The sequence below is a fragment of the Fonsecaea monophora genome (genome assembly GCF_001642475.1).
Source record: "Fonsecaea monophora strain CBS 269.37 chromosome Unknown Scaff1, whole genome shotgun sequence".
In the NCBI taxonomy this organism is placed as follows: domain Eukaryota; kingdom Fungi; phylum Ascomycota; class Eurotiomycetes; order Chaetothyriales; family Herpotrichiellaceae; genus Fonsecaea; species Fonsecaea monophora.
Genome location: NW_019173932.1, coordinates 475313 through 497058, shown reverse-complemented (window position 1 = coordinate 497058; position 21746 = coordinate 475313). Strand labels below are relative to the sequence as shown.

Below are 21746 nucleotides of genomic sequence, written 5' to 3'. Positions count from 1 at the left end.
ATTCGCAAATCAATTTTATCTCATGATCAGAGAGGGTTACTGGAGGTAGTCTATTAATATTATCGTCATCGTGCCGCAGTTTGACTGCATCTTAACATGCAACAACCACCCGACATGGATCCGTCGAATTGGACCGGTCAAGATTATGCGCCTGGATCTTCCTACCGTAAGTCGCTGCAATCTCTCTCCCGGTGTAATGATCGATGATGGCTCTCCTCAAGCATTATATGCTTGATATGCTATCGTAGGACCTTTCACTGGGGAAACGCAAGAATGTGAATGGATACTCTTATCAAACACGGGCGGATCAACCTTCGTACTCGGTTCAATTGATGATCTTGTGGCTAACTCGGCATCGATATCAGACAATGGGGTTCCGAGTGAAGCAAAGGCACACGGCGGCCCCGTAAACATGGGCTTTCTCAAAGGGTTCGGTGGGATGCAGAAGAGGATCACTCGAGGTGAGCCACATTGATTTTGCCCTATCTGGGCATTTGGGCTGATCATGGCTAGATGGGCAACCGGCAAAGAGAAGAGGTCCGAAACCTGACAGTAAACCAGCGCAGACGCGGCGACAGGAGCTCAATCGGCAAGCTCAAAGGTGGGTAGAGTCCTTTTGTACCTCTTGCGCTTTTTGCTAAGGCGGCTGTCTGCTAGAACACACCGTGAACGAAAAGAGAATTACATCAAAGCCTTGGAAATGGAGCTTGCACGTCTGCGCGAAGTTTTCGTCTTCGAACAAAATACGCGAGACGCAACCATCCAGCAGCAAAAGTTGATGATTGAGAATCAGCAACGAGAGATTCTGGCGTTGAGAGAGGTCCTAACATCTCGTGGAATTGCATTCGAAAACGAACTCGAGAACAGGAAAGCTATGCTTGCCCTGAAACCGAAGCGAGAGGAAAAGTCCATGACCCCTCCATCGCTGAATACTTTGAGTCCCCCATCCGTTGGTCCCAGATCCGTCGGTTATGGAAGTGCTGTGACGGGGCATGCTTCCGTGACAAGCGGCTATTCCCCACAAGCATACCTCAACGGTGGTGCCTTGAGTGTGTCAGGTCACTCACCCGGGACAACCCACTACGCCAGTTCGCCTCAAGGGCCAGAAATCCAGGAGTTCGGCATCAAACAAGAAGAAGGAGCCACACCAGACATGCCGGGTATTTTCGAGAGAGAACCCCAGTTGGGCATTGATTTCATCTTGAAGTGAGTACTAGTCTGATACATCCCTTGGATTGTTGAGACTGACCACGTGATGTACAGGCTGGAGCAGACTTGTCGTGATCATGAGGAGTATCTTGTCCGGCGATCAGCGGACTCACCCAACAATGACGAAGAAGCACTATTCTCCGGCCATGCCCTGATGGCCACCTGTCCACCTCCGAGCCATATCGCGCGAGTTGCCGCTCAGGAGGGTGGCTTGGTGCCCACATACGAGCACAAAGTGCCAGATGCCGAGTCAGTACAAATTTTGAACAACTTGCTAAATCTCAGCCAAACGCTCAAAGGCAGCGCAATCCCTAGCGGCCAGGTGACTCCCATCATGGCTTTACAATCGCTCAAGGGCCATCGAAACTACACTACTCTTACGAGGGAAGACGTCTTGGGTATGATCGAGTCCATCAGGAGCAAGGTCCGATGCTATGGTTTTGGGGCAGTGATGGAAGATTTCGAACTCCGGGATGCTCTCTCGAGTATCTTTGCAACGAAGCCGGAGACATATGATCAACTAGGCACGGATTATTCGGCTGAGATTGACGAGATGTACTCATGATGAATGAATGGTATAGGCGGCTAGGAAGTGTGTTTGTCCAGCAACGCATTTCTTGTTGCCGGATGGTTTCGGATTCGTGTGGATGGCTGTCTAAGATATGAGTTGTATTGCCATTGTTTCGTCCCAGTAGTGTTCTTTTGGATCCTCGTCGCCGTTTGCAAGTTGCGATATGACCAGAGTAGGGGGGGCATATGCGTCACGAGAAAGACCACACACTCCACCGCTGATGGCGCAGGGAGTACGAGTGAGTATATATATGATGCACATGATCGACATGTCGGTGGCCGAAGGGCCAAGCAGTTCTCCCTGTGGACTGCCATCTACCCACAGATGGTGACAGTCCTTATATCCTTTCTGGCCCAGTATATTAAGTTGGTTCGTTAGAGCTATGTTGGTCGTAGTTTCACGTCGAAGTTGAAATATTGTTATGAGCCTCAAAAAGTGTGCGGCACACAGCATCGGCATCCTTCGCATCTCCTTTCTCTCTCTCTCGCTACAACACCGACCCCTTTTCGACTCAACCATTCATTCAAGGTTGTTATATTTGCTCAATAGTGAGAGTGTTATCAAGGGAGGAAGATGGCAGGATCAGATCTCATTGTCCTCACATGCGCCAGCGGTCGACAATGCAGCCAGATCATCCCCCTCTTACACAAAGCGCCATCGTCAGAGTCACCACGTCCTGCGCTCCGCCTGGTGGTCAATTCTGACAAGTCGCGCGCACGGCTTTCCGAGCAGTATCCCGACGCAGAGGTCGTGCGTGCGAACCTCCAAGTTCCCCAAGAATGCGCTGCGGTCGTTGACAGGGCTACCACCGTCTTCTACGTTGGGCCGCCCTTCCACCCCTACGAAGTCACGCTGGGCATGAACATGATCGACGCCGCTGTTGCAGAGTCTCATCGACAGGAGCAGCAGCAGCAGCAGCAGCAGCAAGAGAAGAGCAACAACGTGACCTCAGACTCAAGTTCACCATCCACGCCTCGCTCCCTCCACTTTGTCTTCAGCTCCGCGCTGCACCCGGAGGCCAGCAAGCTGCTGCACCACGACCAGAAGCGGCAGATCGAAGAGTACCTGACAGAATCGGGCTTATCGTACACGATCCTCCAGCCGAGCACATTCATGGACAACTTCATCGGCCAGCTACTGAGCCAGAAGGACCCGTCGTCGCAGGGGAGTGACGGCGCAAGGGGCACGTTCATGGCGCCGTTCAACCCGGCTGTGCGCATGTCCTTCTCCGCGGTGCGCGACCACGCCGAGGTCGCCGTCAAGGTCATCCGCGAGCGCGAGCGCCACTTCTTCGCCGCGTACCAGCTCGTCAGCACCCTGCCGATCACGACCGCTGAATACGTCCAGGCCATCGGCGACGTGCTCGGCATGCGCTTCGACATCAAGCGCATTCCCCTGGAACAGGCCGCCGAGATGTTCGTCAAGATGACCTACGGCGTCGACCGTGCCGGGGAAATGAACCAGACGTTCAAGGACGCTCCCGAGCGCATGCTGCTCTACTACAACAGCAGGGGTTTGCTGGGAAATCCAGGCGTCCTCGAGTGGTTGCTGGGCAGGAAACCCACCACGCCGGCGGAACTGGCTCGGCTGAAGCTCAATGGAGAAGCCTGAAAAGCTACCTAGGACTGATAGATATAACAGTGGCATTCGTGGGCATTCAACGTTACACTGTGTGGACTTGGAAACGGCGGAGCAAAAGAGCATGGAATGGTGAATACATGTCACGCCCAAAGCGCAATCGTAGAGCCGGTATCCCTTGTTAACAGGAAGTGGGCAATATGTAGCTGTACCTGCAAACGATTCCTGGTTCATCAATGGCATAGCCCGCGGCCATCGATGGCCCCATCACTGATCTCCCTTTCCTCAGTGAGTGCGCCAGTAGTCTCGTCTTCAAAGGTCTCTGACTCGGCCATCATTAAACTTCCTCGTGACACAGACGATGACCGCCGCAGCCTTGCCACGGAGGTGGACATCTATCGCCGTCTAGGAAACCCACCCGAGCATCCCCCAAGCTGCTTGCTGTCCATGACGGCCTGCCGGTTATGGAGCGCCTTCAATCGTCTCTCCGCCGCCGATTGCGCGAACTACATCGGTCGGGAAATCCACCTGCGCGGGCACAGATCCTTCTGTTCTATCGGAACCTTTTGCCCTTGGGGTCTCTGCTCTATGAACTCGCGACGACCCATCAGCCGTATTCCGACAAGGGGGATAGAGCGGTCGAAAAGTTGTTTGGTGAAGACCAATTCCCCGACACAAACAATCTCCTGCTCGGAACCCGTCATCACGAAATGCTGGATGAGAAAAAAATACGACAGTGCCGAGCAGGTCGCGGCAGACCTAGATCTTATTCGAGAGAATCTCAAGCAGGCCGAGAGCACGCGGTTATGTCTGGACACGGCGGTAAGAAGTTTTGACGTTTCCTCCCAGGCCAAGTTCCTGCTAATGACGAGTCTCAGGCTATCTTCCTCTCACTTTTTGTCACCTGTTTGGTTTCACTGGTACTATTGCAGCAGCAAGCACGTTCGTCGTTGACCCGGAGGAGGTTATGTTCGGCCACTTTCCCCGGAATGCTCACAAGTGCTGTTTACTTTACTCTCTATAACACGACCCACGAACTAGGCAAGGCTCAACCCTCGAAGAATTCTCTCAGCGCTCGCAGACATAACAACATACGCCTCCCCTTCTCAGAGCAATAGTCGCCATTTCCCATCCCAGACCCCTCCCCCGTTGGTGCCGTCACAAGTCAAGCTCGCGGCAGGGAGTCAACCTCGAGAAATCTCCTGGGTTGCCACAAACGTCGCATGATCCGCCGCCTTCACAGTTACCCTTCCCAGCACAGATGGAACTAGAGGGCTCGACACATGCGAATCGAAGGAATTCCTGACTGGGGCATGCTGGAACGACAACAAAAAAGTGGCATGTTAATTGTGGTGCGAAGCAGGGAACGAGGACGAGGACGAATGTGCTTGGAACGGGAGGCTCAAGCGAAAAAGGAAAGCATACCAGAACAGACTTGATCGCCCGGACAATCGTTGCGTGTCTTGCAGGAGGATGCTTGGACGAAGCTTGCCGCGGTAAAGGCAATGGTGAGAAGGGCGACGAGATGCATTTTTTGTGGAGTGGACAGAGGGGGATATAAAATCGACGGGTTTTTCAAATTGAGTTGTGCTGTTGTTGCGAGCTGGTTGGTTTTGGCGAGCTTGGACGATTCAAGATTATGTATCGGCAGGATCTTTTATACCTAGCACCCTAGAATGTTGAAGTCTGTCCTTTGGCGAGGTAGGTGAAGGAAGCTCTGCGCTGTGTAACTGTGACCAACACACATAGTCAGCTCGTAGATGGATGGCCGTAAAGAGGCCCGACGAATCACAGGGCTCGCAGGTCAGCCTAGCCCGTGCGTACATGCAGGACGAGACAGGGTCGTTTCTCAGCTTCTCAGCTGCTCCCCTTGTAGTGTCGAAGTGCAATGCAGCTAATAAGTCATATTTACCAACAACCAACGAGACAAGCTCTTTGCCCTTTTTGTGCAGTGACACAGTTGGTTTTCTCTCCTTACCACCTCGAAGTCTCTTCCCCCTTGCACATTCCCCAAGTCTGAGGTTGGGAGGCAGTGTGTATCTATGTCAGTATAAACGCCGAGTACGTAAGGGTAGAGGCATTGCGAGAGAGGAGAGCCCGTCGATTTAGATTGCATTGAATTAGTTTGATTTAACTGTACCGCTTGAGGTGGTGATGGTGGTGGTGGTAGTAGCAGTAGTAGTAGTAGTCGTAGCGGTGACGCTTCGGGATACTCCTTTGAGTCAATGGTGATTACCTTGTTAGGTAAGTAAGGCTGCCGTGCGCTTTCAAGGGCTGACGAGCTGGACTGACCTCGGGCTGGGTTTGGCCTGTCATGAGCACCCCTGGGTACTCTGTGAGCTGCTAACATGGAGGAGGACTGGAGCGTTCGTGATAGGGCCATGTCCATGTCCACGGCTGTGTGCTGTGTCGACGCCCAAGACGAAAGGGTACAAGAAGACAAGGCTGACCTCGGCTGCGCTGGCCTGGGGCGGGCTGGGGCTCGGTGAAGCTTGTCTCGACGTGTCCTCGACACGATGCATTCATCTCGCCATATAATAGTCATGCAGTCATGTATTCATGTAGTCAAATAGCAATTTAATGTATCAATCCACAGATTCATTCATGTCACGTACCTTGTACGATATATATATGTATGTATATGTACAGCTTGTCCAAGAATTTATACCACACCACACCACACCCGTCAGTCAGTCACTAACATACCTACCTCCCTACCCCGTAGTCACGACCTCAGACCCACTCACCACGGAGAAGGTGAGGTCTAGAAAATCACATACATAACATTTTCAAACCCGGATTTCCTGTCACACCAAGACCCCCTACCGACTAGGGCGATTCCACGTCGATCCGAAGCGAGACCTCCCACAAACCCAGGTCCCCATCAGGTCCCCAGGTTCAAGTCCCATTCAGGTCCCCAATATCCCAGGTTCAGGTCCCATTCAGGTCCCCCAGGTTAAGGTCCCCCATATCAGGATTCCCAGGTCATATGGTTCGATTCCCTTCGAACCTTCCCCCCCTCTGCCCCTGCCCCTGCCCCTGCCCCTTCCCCTTCCCCTTCTTCTCCTCGTCGAGAAAAACCAACCCGAAAGAGCGAGTTTCTCTTATCACGAACCAGCAGAGCTGCTTCGTGCATAAGTTTTTGCACTTTTTGGTGACGATAATCTTTTTCAGTTTGTGTGCTCCTCCGTCGGCCGGCCATGTGATATGTGTGTGTATCTGTGGGCGAACACTCTTGGCGGAGGCAGCCAGGGAGTCACATTACCGCCCATAGAGATGCCGGAAATGTCCTCCTCGTCAACTTCTTCTTCTCCATAACTTCCTGTCACAGACTCTGATCTCCTCTGCTGCTCCTGCTGTTGATACTGATACTGGTGCCGCCGCCGCTCCTCTACCTCCTCACTGGACCGTTGGACCTGGATCCGCGGCAAGCCAATACTCTCCTCGTTCGGAGCTGGGCCGACCGCTTTTGTCAAGCCTTGCCTCTCGCTCCACGCGTCCGTGTCCACCTCCGACAGCGAGGACTCCTTCTCGGAGTCGGACCATCTTCGCCAGAATGCGAGGCCGTGGGACTTTCGTTTCGGCGGCGGAGTGTTCAACAGGAGACGGACGGTGTATTCGAGGTGACAGTTGTCGTAGGCGACTGTTGCGAGGAAGGTGACCTGAAAGATTTTTATTAGTACTGGGATCTCTGCAAGTGTGTCCATCGCGATGGAAAGAAAGCATGATCTGTGGAGCTCATGAATGACAACACACCCAGCAACATGACAAGATCCATTCCGCTGGGGCTGCAAAGCTGAGCAGCGTCCAACAACGCGGAGTAAAAATGACTTTGCCGTTTTCCAACTTTCCATCGCAGCTATAGATGCCAACGAGAGCCGTGATGCCAGAAGCTGTTGTCATCGAGTCAGCCTCTGCCGCGAGAAGAGGTGTGTAGGGTGTGGAACCCACGCAGCGCAACCACAACGGCAATTCTCTTCCAAATCCTGACCCTTTTAATGTATCTGTTCTTCGGCGTCCATTCTCTCATCTCCCTAACAAGGTTCCAATCACAGGTCTTGGCCGATGCCATGAAGAAGATCTGGAAACTGGTGAATATGAGATGGAGTTTGTGGTGGGTGTCATCTCTGGCAAACGACAGCGCAATCAGAAAGACCGACGAGATGCTGGCACAGAACAACTTTCCTCGCCGCCACCAGAGTGCCACAGGCGCTCTTGTCCCCACGACGTAGTCGATCCCAAACCCTGTCCACAGCAGGACAGCCACAATGATGCTCACAGTCTCGAAACAAAGCTCTCGCGCTGCACCGATGCTCGAAATAAAAGGGAACAGGGCGTATGAGTACCCGATCCGGGGCCATGACCCATCCTCTTGGGCTGGTCGCGTGACAAAGTACGAGATGAAGTACACCATCTGCGAGAACCAGATGATTGCCGCGAGAGCGACAGGAAGGGCCCACCAAAGGCCAATATACCGCCGGAAGAAGCCTTGCCGTTTATAAGTGTTTGATGAGACAAAGGGTTTTGGCTGGTAGGGCTTCGAGGTATGGCCAGGTCGGCCGATCCTCTCCAATTTCGTCATCACGACACGGCCAGGTGATGAGGTTGGAACCCCTCTAGACGATGTAAGAGTGTCTTGGGAAGAGTTGAGGGCAGTAAAGCCATGTTTCGAATGCATTTCGTATAGTGGTAATCAAAAATCGGAACGGAAAAGCAACGCCAAAGGACAGGAAACCGGCACAGAGAAGCGAGGTCGACAAGTTACTTTACTCACCCGAAGCTCGACCCCGAGTAGTATTAATGTTCTGAGGTGGTATCTCGCTTGGATTTACTTCATGGCTCAATGCGTAAGACGGCCGCCTGGTGTACATGAGAGAACCTACGCTGTCGAACGAATGACTCTAGGCAAGGAGGAGTCGACCGCACAATGGCTCTGGAAGTCTCGGAGATGCGGGCCGCGCAGCCACATTTAGTATTGGTTGGTTCGAGATGCCATGAAGATTGCGTCGGATGAGAGGCGACCGTACCAACCACAGGAACGGAAAAACATAGACAGAAGCTTGGAGGTCATTGACAGCAAACGCCATGGTGGATTTGTTGGTAGAGATTGAACAGAAACCAGACACGGCAATAGACTTCCATCTTGGGCGACGTCTTATCTGGCCTTCTGTGGTATTTGTAACTTGAGTAATAGATCTTGGGAAAACCCACATCGCGTATTTCTGGCCATAAGCGCAAGTGACTTGGAAACCCCACATTGGCACCAAGTAAGCTGGAATTCGGGACCCGAAGCAAAAGGAAAAACCCATGGCGGTTAAGTTGATCATGGTCGTGTGCTCTCAGCGTATCATAGCATCAAGGTGTCTTCCTGCATTGGGTCGAGATCTAGCAAGCCTGACGGGAGTAGCCTTCACCATGAATATAAATGGGTGGCCTCGTTCCTTCAAGTGCGTTCTGTTTCGGGAGGACAGGGTGCTTTCCAAGCGACCTTTGGAAACGAGAAATTGTTTCAACATGCTGCGGTCGAGGTGCATCCCGTCTTATTCTGCGAATGATTGAAAAAATAACCGGATACAGAAGGCGGGTGACCAGCAAGGACAGTAAGAGAGGTGTGTTGAGGAGACACGGAGATCAGTAAACGCCGTTGGAATTCGTCATGCACAAGGCTGGGCATACTGCGCTGCCCTTAACAGCACTGATTAACATCAAAGATTAAGCACAGCCATTGGTTGAAATGCTCAGTCATCGATCCACCCGTGAGACTCCCTACAGGGCGGCGTCACAATAATTCCGACTCCGAATGCGGTGCGACGAACAGATTTCCTTGCTTGGCGCTCGCATTTCCACCCCACTATTCTCTATGCCTGCGCCGCCCTCGAAACATTTGTCTGTGAACAAATTTAGACACTTGACTCCTGGTCCCTGTCCAGCATCCAACATGTCCGAAATAAGTCTCGCAGAAACAATCAGTGCGATCAGCGTCAACGACGAATGGGGTCCCGCGCTTTCCACCACCACGACCCTCGATGGCGTGCCATATGCCCCATACTCTAAAAGTGACAAACTAGGTCGTATGGCCGACTGGACACAAGAAGGCAAGGAAGGTCGAGATCGAGGCGGCAGACAGTACGGAAGAAATTACAGAGGTGAATTTCTACATCCAAAATTTGGGGGTGAAAACTAACAAGGTGTATCTAGACCAACAAATCTATGGCGCCGGTACATCCTCGCTGTTCGCTGTACAAGCTGCGGAAGATGAGGCCACCTTCTCCGTCGTCGACAACACCAGAACGACCGCAAAAGGTCGGGGCTTTGGTCGGGGCGGAGTAACAGTCTTCCGTGGTCGAGGTCAGCGAGGAGCTGCCCAGCGTGGAGCAAGAGGAGCATTCCAAAGAGTTGGCCAAGGTCGCACAGGAGGTCAACAACAAGGGCAGTTCTTCGATCAGAGGGGAGGTCGAGGTGGCAGGGGCCGTCGATTCGGGTGGCGAGACTACGACAAGCCGCAGCGAAACCGTGACGCTTCAGTCAACATCCGTCCCGATTGGATCATGAAGGAGGAGATCGACTTTAATCGACTTGCAAAACTCAACCTCGAGACTCCTGACGGAGAAGATATCGACAGCTACGGATTTCTTTACTATTATGACCGATCTTACGACAAAGCTCCCGTGAAGAACACGGAACGCAAACTCCTGTCCCTTGAAAGAGCCGCCTACAACGTTACCACTTCTGCCGATCCGGTCATCCAAGAGTTGGCAGAGAAAGATGAAGCCACCATCTTTGCCACCTCAGATATCCTCTCCATGCTGATGTGCGCGACTCGATCCGTGTATAGCTGGGATATAGTGATCTTGAAGCACGGTGATAAAATCTTCCTCGACAAGCGACCTGACAGTTCAATCGACCTTGTCACGGTCAATGAAAATGCTGCCGATGCACCCCTCGAAGCAGACACCTCAAGCACACCATCCCAACAGCAGACCGGGGTCAAGCCAGACAGCATCAACACCCCGTCCAACCTCGCCATGGAAGCCACCATGATCAACCACAACTTTGCTTTCCAGACCGTGATCGAAAACCCCAACAGCAAAGTCGAATTCCCTCACCCCAACCCATTCTACAGCGCTTCCGAAGAGACCGACCCGCTGGCCTCAAAGGCATATAAATACCGCCGCTTCGACCTCTCTCTGGAGCGGGACGAAGAACCTTTGAACTTGATTGTGCGGACCGAACTCGACGCCGCCATCAAGAACAACATCTCAGGGGAGGATCAGTTCCTCACCCTCAAAGCACTCAACGAGTTCGACCACAAGGCCCAAGGCAGCGGCGGCGCCCTGGACTGGCGCACAAAACTCACCTCCCAGCGGGGTGCCGTGGTCGCCACCGAGATGAAGAACAACAGCTGCAAACTGGCAAGATGGACGACGCAGGCGATCCTCGCCAAAGCCGATCAGATGAAGCTCGGCTTCGTGTCGAGAGCCAACCCGAAGAGCGCGGCGAACCACGTCATCCTGGGCGTTGTCGGCTACAAGCCGCGCGAATTCGCCAGCCAGATGAACCTGGGCTTCTCCAACGGGTGGGGCATCGTCCGCACCATCGTCGACCTCGTCAGGAGCATGTCCGACGCCGCCGACGAGGAGGAAGAAGGCAAGGAGGAAGCGACTCCCGCAAAGGACAGGAAGTACGTCTTGATCAAGGACCCGAACAAGCCCGTCATCAGGCTGTACGAGGTGCCCCTGCACACGTTCGAGGACGAGGACGACGGAATGACCGGCACGGTCGCCGAGACGGACGCCGCTGGGGAGGAAGCAGAGGAATAAAAAAAGGGCATGACATGACATGACTGCAACCGCTGGGGGGGTTAACTGTGACGTGCTTGCTGGGAATACCACAACGTCCTATCCCGTCCATCTATCTGCCCGCACGCACTTTGCTGGTTGGTAGGCTTTGTACCTTTTGACGTCCGTCCTCACCGCCCTGGCCCGAGGAGCACCGCGAGAGATACTCTTCGAGGTGGGGAAATACGCCTGACAAACGGAACGGTGGAGGGGCGGAGAGAGGAATGCGGTCGCTGTACTTGATAGTACGTTCAGGACACACACACACACACTACAATGAATGCTACCAGGAAAAAAGGTGCATGGGAGGATGGATGGACGAATGGGCGGATCGGATGGAAACAGAGACCAGCTATCCTCCACGATAGACACGAGGCGCAGCTGAAGCTGTCTCGAAAAGTTAGAAACAGTAAAAAACCTCGCTCTCGCTCCCGTAGGGGGAGGGATATCACAGAACATTTGTCTCTTTTTTTTTTTCAAAAAGAAAGAGTGATTAGGCTCATGTCCAGTTCTCAGTGAGGATTGTGCCGTGAGATATCTACCTATGTACTGCAGGTACTAGTATTCTATCAACGTAAACGCCATTATATGCCTGCCCCGGATTCTTCTCGGGTATTTTCCATGCGTGCTGGGAACACCAACGCTATGCTCTGCTGTACTACACAAGACATCTTTAGCCAAAAGAACCAAAATAAGAAGAACCCATGTCACTTCCGAGAGTCTTTTGCGCTCATTAAAACATTTTCCCCGTCCGTATTCTCTTTATCTGACGCGACCCATAGTCTTTCCAATTTGACTCTCCCAATTTGCTGCTCTCTCAAACCCGTTGGTCGAAGTTTGATAATCCATCATGGCTTGATAAATGGCTTCTTTGGATGTGGTCACAAACGGGCCATACTGGACAATGTTCTGGTCCAAGGGCTGGCCGGCGACGAGGATGAATCGTGCACTTTCCGATGCCCCTTCTTCGACTGAAGCGGTCACCACGTCGCCGCCTTGTTCGAAGACGACGTTGTGGTAGGGTGTGATTGTCTCAGCTTTGTGTACGTCGGGGCCATTGGAGAATGTCACGGCGCCTTCCAACGTGTAGGCAAACGCGTTCCATCCCTGTGGGAGCTCCTGCGTAATCTTTCCACCGGGGTGAACTGTGATGTCAAGAAGCCATACGGGCGTGTATGCGAGATCCTTCAAAGACTCGACGCCTAGGCTTTGGCCCGATATGACCTTCACCTCGACCTTTCCGTCGTCGGTCTTTGCGATTGGGATCTCCTCTGCACGTAAATCGCGGTACCGGGGTTCGCAGGATTTGAGGTTTTCGGGGAGGTCGACCCAAAGTTGCATGCCGACGCTGACATCTTCGGTTTGTACAGGCATCTCCGCGTGGACTATTCCGCGACCTGCAGTCATGAATTGCAGATCGCCAGGTCCAATTCTTCCTGCGTGGCCAGCGAAGTCTTCATGGTTAACGCCACCTTTGAGGAGGTATGTGATTGTCTCCTGTCCTCTGTGAGGGTGATCGGGGAAGCCTGCACCAGGAGATATGTTGAAGTGGTCGAGCATGAGGAAAGGGGTGAAATGGCGCAGTTTAGGGGTGCCGACTGAGCGTCGTACCACAGCGCCCGCACCTTCTGGTTGTTCGCGAGCGAGGAACGAGAACTTGATCTGCCGAGGGGTTGTCATATTTGCTGTTGTGGTTGAAGCGAAGCGAGTGGGAATAAGAGGTGTTATTGTGGATTTAGTTGCTGTTGGTTTTATGGGACGAGTGATGTCGCTGAATATAGGTCTGGCTTGTCGAAGAAATGTCTTGGTCAAAGCCAGTTTACTGCTGTATATGGTTGTGGTCGCGGTTGTGGTCAAAAAAGAGTGGATTTGCTTCATGGAAAGGAAAAGGAAGTTACTTATACCTTCAAGATACCGTAGACAGTCGAATATGCTAGAAATGGCAAGGACGATCCCACCATCAGCATTGGACAAGCAACTTGCAGCTTATGAAGAGCTTGAATAGCATTTGTTTTGTTGCAACGCCGCGGCGCAGGAAGAACATCGAAGAAAAGCCGGTTGGTGGTTGGTTAGAATCGGAAAACCTTCCGCGGGGTTGATTGCGTAAGAATCAGTCAGCGATGCCAAAGGGCCGTAGTCACGTGATTTGCCAAGCAAATTGAACCGTGACACAATCTTGTCTCGCTCGAGAGGCTGTTCACTGCCATGGTGTTGGTCCCTCTATGGCCGTGGCCATTATTTGCCCGCCATCACAGAAGAGATCTAGGCGCCACGTGCAGTGATCGATATCTGAGGTGAAGCTACCTCAGGAGACGGCCCGGTCACAGCCGCGATTGCAAAATGCCTTCTCTTACACTGTGAGGAGTCCAAGGCGCAGCGTATTCCATTAACAGCGTCAGTCATGGAAGATTTCGACCACCATGAGCCGATTTGCAGACCAGAGATGTCTGAAGCCGCGGCAAAGACCGTGTCGAAGTTCGAGCTCATCATCATCTCCTATGGTCATGCCCACGGTCCCCTCACCCTCTTAGAGCCAGGCACCGTCGAGCAGCTTACCTTTTCTGTGAGGGACATGAAAAATCCTCCTGCCCAACTCTGGAAGACGCACACGGGATTGTCCTCTCATCTGCGTAAGGAAGTCATGGCCAACCGCGGCGCAGCTGCAAGATTGAGTTTGATTCTCGAGGCCGTGCGGAAGAAGATGGGTGAGATGCAACTTGCCCGCCAAGGGATCGACATAAGCGCAGATTCACCTTCGTCGTCTGCGGCGCCGTCCACTCTTGTTGTCGGTATCATGTGTGAACGTGGCAAACATCGCAGTGTCACTTTTGCGGAGGAGCTCTCGCGAAGCATTCAAGCAGATGATTGTTGGGCAGTTTCGGTTCAACATCGTGAGCTGGAGCAATACCCGCACCGCAAAAGTGCAGCCATTCGGGATGAGAAGGCACTGAAAGGAGACGGAAGAGACAGACGCAAGCTACGCAAGCCACGCGATCTGGAGAGGATGCAAGGTAGGGAAGCCAGAGACGGCTTTTGCAAGACGATCCCCAATAGGGACGAGGACAATTGAAAGTGCTTGCACAGTCGATAAGCGCAGAGTGGGTCGCATTTTGATGGCGGGCCGGGATCTATTTATGCTTTGTAATATCACCACTATTGACGCATCTATTACTTCTCTAGATTCCCGTACAAAGGAAAAGGAAAAGCATCCATTCCGCACTGGCATCTCGGAAACCCCAATAAATCTTTTCCATTGAGCTTCGCGACCCTACTATTCCGAGTGCAGTAGCTCGGTCAGCCCTCTTTGTCTCGTCCCAATTCTCCGACTCGTCGGCCTACTTTGGCAGATCCCCGATCCGGTTCGTGCCCAGAATGATCATTCGTCATGTCCGCAGTCTGGAGGTTGCGTTGGGGTATGGAGTACCGAGTTACAAGCATTGAATATTAAGGCAACCCCCACTCCTCCGGGGCCCCGGGCGGTAGATATATGTATGGCATATATTATACCTATTTGTAGGTCTGTATTTTATACAGGTATATTCATGGATTAACCTATATTCGTGTGCCACTTTTAGGTACTCGTCGAGTCACCCGGACCTTGCGAAGCACCTTGCACACACCCTACCGTGGTGGTATTCTTTACAAATACATTACATTCCAATTCGAACCGCTGCTGCAACGGAGAACCACACCGGAAAAGATGTTCTACGAACCAGGCAAGACAGAGCATAATCTGCCATATGATCCGTTCAAGGTCAGTCACCTCAGTCTCTTCAGTCAGCCACGTTCACAGTCAATTACTCCCTGTTGGCGCGACACGCGCTCTCCGTCATCATTCGTATTTCCATCCGTCTAGTTACCTAGGTACATACCTAGGTACCTACCTACCAAACAAGGCTGGTATGTAGGATACTAGGTAGTCTTGACATACTGCCCATTTTCTCTGTCTATGTATACTCGTCGCCATTTTGCTATTTCACCTCAGCATTTTCTCACACTTGTATCCCCAAGGGGACGGGATGAAGACAACAGGCATGCGTCATTCCCCGCCCAATAGGCTGGATCAGCACCATCTCGCCTCCCCAAGAGGGGCCAGAATCAGAGTCCACACCATCGACATCGACCACAACAAGGCCAGCCTCACTATTATCCCCCTCTACGACGACAGAACCCCGCCGAACAGCCAACCTCGCGCCGTTCAGCCAGTTCAACAACCTGACCTTCGACCCACCGATGGTCATGTTCTCGGCGAACCAGACACCCTCGAGCCAGCACAAGGACACGGTGCGCAACGTCGAGGCCACGGGCGTGTTTTGCTGGCAACTCGCGACGTGGGAGCTGCGCGAGGCCGTCAACGTCTCCGCAGAGCAGGTCCCCTACGGCGTCGACGAATTTGAACGCGCCGCCCTCGAAAAGGTCTGGTCAACCGTGCTCAAGACTCCCGTGCCCATGGTCAAGGCCTCGCCCGTCCGCTTCGAGTGTGAGTACCACTCCACGCTGCGCCTGCCCTGCAATCCGCCAATGGGCACCGTCGATATCGTCATCGGCAAGGTCGTCGGTATTCATATCGACGACCGGGTTTTGACGGCTGATGGCAAAATCGATGTCGCAAAGACACAACCCATTGCAAGATGCGGCTATTATGACTACGCCGTCATTCGGGACACGTTCGAGATGATAATTCCGGGAGACATCGAGGCTATTCGTCACGGTATGGAGGGCAGCGTGAGTAAACATAGAGCCGCTAGAGAGGCCGCCAACAAGATGGGTGTTAGTGAATCAGGTCCACCCTGACAGAAAATGCATCCTTGATCAGATGCCACCGGATGATTCAAGTGCTCTCTATTCACATATCATGCTATCCTGATGCAATGTACCTCATGCTTAGGCTTGACCATTGCCATTCGATTCCAAAATGAAGGTCCTTGCCAATAAGATATACTTCGTCTTGCGGATACCTGTAGTTTCTCAAAGCAGGCATGCCACTCGACTTGATATCCTTCATAGTCAAACAATGCCCTTGCACATCCGTTCGTCCTCATCCATACCTTCAGTAGGGTCTGTGGAAATCGCTGTCCGCAGGGTTTCGCCCGAACCGCTGTCCTGGGAGATTTCGCTTCCTGCAGACCATTTGCTTTCGATTGTCGCCGATCTTCCTCGATCCAACGGAGGTTTAGTCAAGGCCTCCATTTCCTGCTCTGAGCTTTGGCCCTGGAGACGCTTCAACCGAGGAATTCTTGTTGTATGCTCACGGGCAGAGTGGCCTTCGGTGTCGATAGTCGGATCCTGCAAGGAGTTTGAACCGCTGGCCTTTCGATGAATGAATCTTTTTAGGACCTCAGCAGCTCTGGCTAGCTTTTCTTCCTCTGTATCACGCAAAATCTGAGGCAAAATGCCTCCTGAGCCAGCATAATTGTTTTCCAGGCTATGCTCAATAGCCTTGGGGCTCTTTTCGAACTCATTTTGTTCAGTACGTGTGTCGCCCAGGTTTAATGACCCTAGCTCATTTGCAAAAGGGCATGGCCCAGACTCATCGGCATGCAATCTGTCATAGGTTCTTGCTGAGGGACGAATGGACAAGGGTAGCGGAACAGATGACGGAGACGGCGTAATCGGTGCGGACTGTTCTGCTGGCCACATATCAGACGATGTTTCGAACCTGTCCAGGTTCCGAGAAGAAGCCTCCACTTGGTCCTATTCGTTGTTAGCCTTTGCATCGATCGCTTGAGCTACATGGGCAGGGAAAGCCCACCTCGGTGTGCTCCGGATACAAGAAAGCTCCGCCGTCAGGTTCGCTTTCACTCATAGTTCCTGTCATCGACGTTGATCTCTCGTGTCTCTCAGTTCGAAGACCAGGGTAGAATGGAGAAAGTTGTCTTGGTCTATTTTCTGGAAATGGTCTGTCGCACCGAAGGGCGAGCTCTGCAACCCAAGGTGGATTGTGAAGAAAACTCTCCGGTACATACAAATAGGGATCCTAGAATGGAAATCAGCAACAGGTTCAAGGATAGCAGGCTATTTGTCACCCACTCCATCGGAGGTCGGATATTGATATCTCTTTCTCTTCAATTCTGTGGTCAAGTCACGAGAAGCGGCAGATGGTGGAAGTTGGATCGGGCTCGACTCTGCAGTCGAGTCTGGCGACGGAGTCATAGCTGCTTTGACGCGCGTGGTTGGCTGCGAGTCTGCATTCAAGCCCGAGGCGCTGTCCATATCACGAGAATCACGAGAATCTATGGGCCCATAGCATTCCGGGTGCTTAAAACGGAGACGAATGTCTTCATGGGTTGGATTTCCTTGCCATATGTCCTCGCCTTCAGCAGTCATCAATGTCGAACGCGCCAAGATGAGTGATGGTCCATCAGAGCAATCCGACTCCGTACTGTCTTTAACGGTGGCGGTCTCCTCGAGTTCAACATCCGATGTAGCGACGAGAGTGTTTGCAAGCCCAGGGAATACGACATCATGACTGCTGTCGTTGGAGGATATGGACTCCCTTGGGCTCCCATCATATTGGCATGGATCGGAGGCGAAATGTGGTCCAGTGGTTGCCATTATGGTTTCGACGTAATTGCCTGCAGGTAAATCTTGGACTCGTTCATTGTTGGCGACAAAGTCTGTCTCAATGACAATGTCTGCAGATCGGCAAGGCTCCAGTTCTTTGCTGGAAAACTGGTTATCGTACTCTTGAAGCATACCCTGTTGATATTCCATCTCACGTCCATCCCTTGCTTCGCTCAACCGATTCTCCACTGAGATATTCACACCAGGCAAGGGCACTGTAAGTTCTGACGCTGGGGTGCCGACTGAGAAGACATCCCGTAGCTCGTCCTCAGTGATGGAAGTCTGGGCAGCAGCCATCGCCTGGCGGAAGTTGATGGTGGAATCCAGTACTCGCGGAGGAGGAGGCCTGCCGGTGGGGATGAGATGTGGATGGTCATTCCCGAAGCATTGCAAGAGCGGCGTGCTCGCGAGCTGAACAGGAGGCAGAGAGGGCGTTGCTCTGGGAATGTCGATGGGAGAAGACCTCGGTTCATCCTCGATGATTGATTTTCCGGGCTTGAATCTGACAGATTTCTTCGGACTGGTACTCTTTGCCGGGGACGGAGGCTTGCTGATCCAGGTGTTGCTGTCCTCCGTCTTTGAGCTGCTCTTATTCTCCTTGTAGAATAATGAAGTTGGGGCTCGGATAGCGTCTGCTAGCGTTTCGAGGAAAGTTTTGGGGGGTGATCCTGCCTGGGAAAGGTCTGAACTTCTGCCGCTGGGGGTGCCACGATTGAGTTTGGACAATCTTGAGAGAGAAGACGCGGCTGACATTTTGAGAGGATGAGGGCTTGGTGTCCGATAGTAGCGCTTGTCTTTGTCTGTTGCTGAGGGACTTCGACCGGCTCGATCAGGGTCGTGGTCAGGATTCGAGGCATCGTAGACGGAGTATAGTTCCTGCTCGAGGGCATCATGGTGGGATCTGGTTGGCAAGGGACTGTGGATCTTGTCAGCGGCTGCTTGACCTTACACAGTCTTGACTTACCTTGGATTTCCTCTCTTCCTGACCGAGTCGATGAGAGATGACAAGCTTTTGCGGGGGGTAAGGCCAGGGACGGTGGCTGAGCGAGCTCTTGGTGATGGTGAGGGCGAAGGAGACTTGTGCTCGTCTGGCAGCTGGGTTGCCTCGTTGACGGTTCGCCGCCGCAGGCTGGGGAAGGGCATCGTCGGTTAAGCTGATACTCATGTGGATAAAACAATGAGACAGAAGTGCTGAAAGGCTCCAGTCCGTGGAGAAAGTCAAGGCGCTGCAGTGACAATGTGTTTCAGGACAGGTTGTTTTGGGTCATCGTAGTGATTAAACATACGTGACCGTTGACTCTAGGGGAGCAGGCACCCAGGGACGGCGTAAGGTCCGTGCCACAGAGGAGAGTCTAGAAGTTGGAAGTGGGAAAGAAGGACTCTCTCTCTCTCTCTGTCTCTCTGTATCTAGACCTAGAGTAGGTAGGGTGAGGAAACAACTGAGAATATTCTCACGCCCTGACCAGGTGCGGTTGAGAAGGGGATAAGAGGTGGCTGAGGTTTGGGCCAAGGCAGAAACAGTGCTGTCTGTTCTGACTGATGCCAGGTGGACGTCTCAATCAGTTGTCCGTCTGTTGTTGTTCATGTAGTGATGATCCTCGCAGTCATCGCCATACTTGCTCCCTGCAACCGTCAGTTCCAATCTCATCGGCTTTCTCCTTCCCCTGAATTCACAGGGCAACCCCAGGCCTGTCTGTCTACCGAGTTACTCTCCCTGCCCGACCACGCGTGAACGAGACATGAGGCCCGCAGCCAAACATTCGTTCCTGACCTCTCCACGAGCCCGAAGATCCTGCGCTTCCTGGCCTTGAGACGAGCTCTCTGTCAAAGGCTGCGGCAATTGCTTCCCTCCACATACGAAGGTGCCGCTTCAAAGTTCAAGTTCCACCTCAACGCTTGCCGGGACAGAGCTGCATATGAGGACGCCATCGTCTCCCTCCAAGATACCATCGATGGTCCCCTTCAAGAGCTTGACTTCACATGTTCCACACGCACCAGACCGACAACCGTAGTCAGGCTTCAGCCCAGACTTTTCTGCCAATTGAAGGAGTGTTAAGCGATCCTTTGCCAACCACTTGGTCGTCAAGTTGGACTTGCGAAAAGTGACAGTAGCCTCTTCGATGTCCTGCATGATGTATATTGTTCCTGCTCGGGTCTTCGCTAGTGCAGGCGGGTTTCGGGTTCGGGCGTCCTCTTGATGGCTTTGTCGCAGAGCACAATGTCTGGACGTTCGTTGTATTGGTCAAGAGCTACGGGAAAAGCCTTATATGGTGGAGAGTTGTGACTGATGAGACTGATGCTGCTTCGGTGTCGCAAAGATCGGCTATGGTGGTGGAGATGACCACCAGCACTGAGATGATCAAATGCCGAGTATCTCGGATTTCTCGCCGTGTGTCAGCAGCACGGGGACAAGTTTCGTAGGAGTCCACGAAGACTAATCGCTATTTGTGAATGCTACACCCAGATAAATAATTGTGTTGGATTAGAATCCAAGGTTAAGAGAAGCAAAAGCTTGTCGAATATGCATGAGAATTCCTCCACAGTCCTTCTGGCGCCCTCTTTCCTAACAACAGCCAAACAGATGCACCCCCTTTTTGATCCCGCTGAAGAAGGAGATCAATGTCTCTTCATTGACTCCAGGATGTCTTGCACCCTGGCAAAGCTCAATTCATCGACTGTTTCCCGCCACAGCTTATCGGTAACAGCTTTCCCTTCGGGCGTGTACAACATGGTCGCAAACCTTGACAGGCAACCCTGTTTAGCAAGACAATAACACAGTAGACCGGGATAATCATGAGCAACTTACGGTTTGATCTGCCAGCCCATTATGAAGCATCCGTGAGACTCCTTCCCTTTGAGCAGACAGGCATCGACATACGTCGAGGCACCATCGCGGGTACTTCTGGCGGTGAGTGCAGCAAATATCTGACCGAGAGCCACCATAATCCTCGGTGCATCCCGCGCGAGTCGTGTTCCTTTGACAAAGCCAGGGTCCACGAGGTTCACGACGACGTCGTCAGCCGAGACATAGTCGACGAGTTTCCAGAGGAACATGTGCGCCAGCACCTTGGACGTGTTGTACGTCTCGCTGATGTTGAATGCCTTTGGATCATCGAATGAAGGGAGCAAAGGGGTTCTGTCCTTGGTCGGGAATTTCGCGGTCAGGGACAGCGCAGCATTGACGATGGTCAAGCGGCCTGGCTTTCCCGCTGAAGCTTTGCTTTTCAAAACGGGAAGCATCAAGATAGCAAGGAAAACGGTCGAAAGGTAGTTTATCTGGAAGATCTCCTCGTGACCGGTAGTAGGCAACTTGGTGAAATTGTACGTCCATCTGCCAGCATTGAGAATGATGATATCGAGGCGTGTCAGCTCGTTCTCTGCGCGTTGAACAAATGCCTGGATTGAATCATAGGAGGCCATGTCCAATTGCCAAACGTCGATGGTCGCTCGTGGATAGGTGGCATGGAGATTTTTTGCTGCTTCCGCCCCTCTCTGACTAGAACGGACTGCGAGAATCAGACGTGAGAGATTGAGAGAGAGCAGTTGACGGGCGCTCTCCAAACCCAAACCTGGACAACTTGTGTTAGCAGATGTCAACACTACTCAAAACCACGATGGCCATGTCTCCCCACGAAATATTGTGGTCCATATCGGGGAAATATACCTGTATTGCCTCCTGTGATAATTACAACCTGCCCCGAGAGGTCGGTGCCCTTTGGCGGCCGCTGAGGTTTGGCGACAAACTGGTTTCTGTAGAAGAGCCTTGGAAAGAATGGAGTTGTTATAGGGGGCAGGTCCCGAGAGGAAGGCATCGTGAGCTGGTCCTCGTTGAATTGGACTTGACAAATGTGTGATCGAAGAGTAGGATCCTGGAATGGACAGACTGCACCAGTGACAGCAGAGACTGTGCTTCTCGGGTCATATATATAGGTGGATGTACCATTGTGCACCTCACACAAGAAACCGTTCGGCGCCGAGTTGACAAC

General features: G+C 52.5%; 9 protein-coding genes across 9 annotated transcripts; 4 read left to right on the top strand and 5 right to left on the bottom strand.

Moving 5' to 3' along the window:
• Positions 1 to 114: 114 nt before the first annotated feature.
• On the top strand, positions 115 to 1774 carry AYO21_00175 (hypothetical protein; the record flags this gene model as incomplete). Its single annotated transcript, XM_022650165.1, has 5 exons — positions 115 to 166; positions 249 to 461; positions 514 to 601; positions 658 to 1206; positions 1264 to 1774. The coding sequence occupies 5 exons, from the start codon at positions 115 to 117 to the stop codon at positions 1772 to 1774; spliced, it is 1413 nt and encodes a 470-aa protein (XP_022517491.1).
• A 579-nt stretch (positions 1775 to 2353) lies between these two features.
• Positions 2354 to 3391, top strand: AYO21_00174 (hypothetical protein; the record flags this gene model as incomplete). The annotated part of the gene is made up of 1 exon (XM_022650164.1): positions 2354 to 3391. The coding sequence occupies one exon, from the start codon at positions 2354 to 2356 to the stop codon at positions 3389 to 3391; it is 1038 nt and encodes a 345-aa protein (XP_022517490.1).
• A 3137-nt stretch (positions 3392 to 6528) lies between these two features.
• Positions 6529 to 7940, bottom strand: AYO21_00173 (hypothetical protein; the record flags this gene model as incomplete). The annotated part of the gene is made up of 3 exons (XM_022650163.1): positions 6529 to 7020; positions 7115 to 7251; positions 7310 to 7940. The coding sequence occupies 3 exons, from the start codon at positions 7938 to 7940 to the stop codon at positions 6529 to 6531; spliced, it is 1260 nt and encodes a 419-aa protein (XP_022517489.1).
• A 1356-nt stretch (positions 7941 to 9296) lies between these two features.
• On the top strand, positions 9297 to 11178 carry AYO21_00172 (eukaryotic translation initiation factor 3 subunit D; the record flags this gene model as incomplete). The annotated part of the gene is made up of 2 exons (XM_022650162.1): positions 9297 to 9504; positions 9557 to 11178. The coding sequence occupies 2 exons, from the start codon at positions 9297 to 9299 to the stop codon at positions 11176 to 11178; spliced, it is 1830 nt and encodes a 609-aa protein (XP_022517488.1).
• Positions 11179 to 11958: 780 nt separating this feature from the next.
• On the bottom strand, positions 11959 to 12876 carry AYO21_00171 (hypothetical protein; the record flags this gene model as incomplete). Its single annotated transcript, XM_022650161.1, has 1 exon — positions 11959 to 12876. One exon carries the CDS (start codon positions 12874 to 12876, stop codon positions 11959 to 11961), a length of 918 nt encoding a protein of 305 aa, XP_022517487.1.
• A 721-nt stretch (positions 12877 to 13597) lies between these two features.
• Positions 13598 to 15990, top strand: AYO21_00170 (hypothetical protein; the record flags this gene model as incomplete). The annotated part of the gene is made up of 2 exons (XM_022650160.1): positions 13598 to 14207; positions 15380 to 15990. 2 exons carry the CDS (start codon positions 13598 to 13600, stop codon positions 15988 to 15990), a joined length of 1221 nt encoding a protein of 406 aa, XP_022517486.1.
• A 213-nt stretch (positions 15991 to 16203) lies between these two features.
• On the bottom strand, positions 16204 to 17002 carry AYO21_00169 (hypothetical protein; the record flags this gene model as incomplete). The annotated part of the gene is made up of 2 exons (XM_022650159.1): positions 16204 to 16890; positions 16949 to 17002. The coding sequence occupies 2 exons, from the start codon at positions 17000 to 17002 to the stop codon at positions 16204 to 16206; spliced, it is 741 nt and encodes a 246-aa protein (XP_022517485.1).
• Positions 17003 to 17211: 209 nt separating this feature from the next.
• On the bottom strand, positions 17212 to 18903 carry AYO21_00168 (hypothetical protein; the record flags this gene model as incomplete). The annotated part of the gene is made up of 2 exons (XM_022650158.1): positions 17212 to 18676; positions 18725 to 18903. The coding sequence occupies 2 exons, from the start codon at positions 18901 to 18903 to the stop codon at positions 17212 to 17214; spliced, it is 1644 nt and encodes a 547-aa protein (XP_022517484.1).
• Positions 18904 to 20562: 1659 nt separating this feature from the next.
• AYO21_00167 (hypothetical protein) lies at positions 20563 to 21572 on the bottom strand (the record flags this gene model as incomplete). Its single annotated transcript, XM_022650157.1, has 2 exons — positions 20563 to 21329; positions 21425 to 21572. The coding sequence occupies 2 exons, from the start codon at positions 21570 to 21572 to the stop codon at positions 20563 to 20565; spliced, it is 915 nt and encodes a 304-aa protein (XP_022517483.1).
• Between the last annotated feature and the right edge of the window lie 174 nt (positions 21573 to 21746).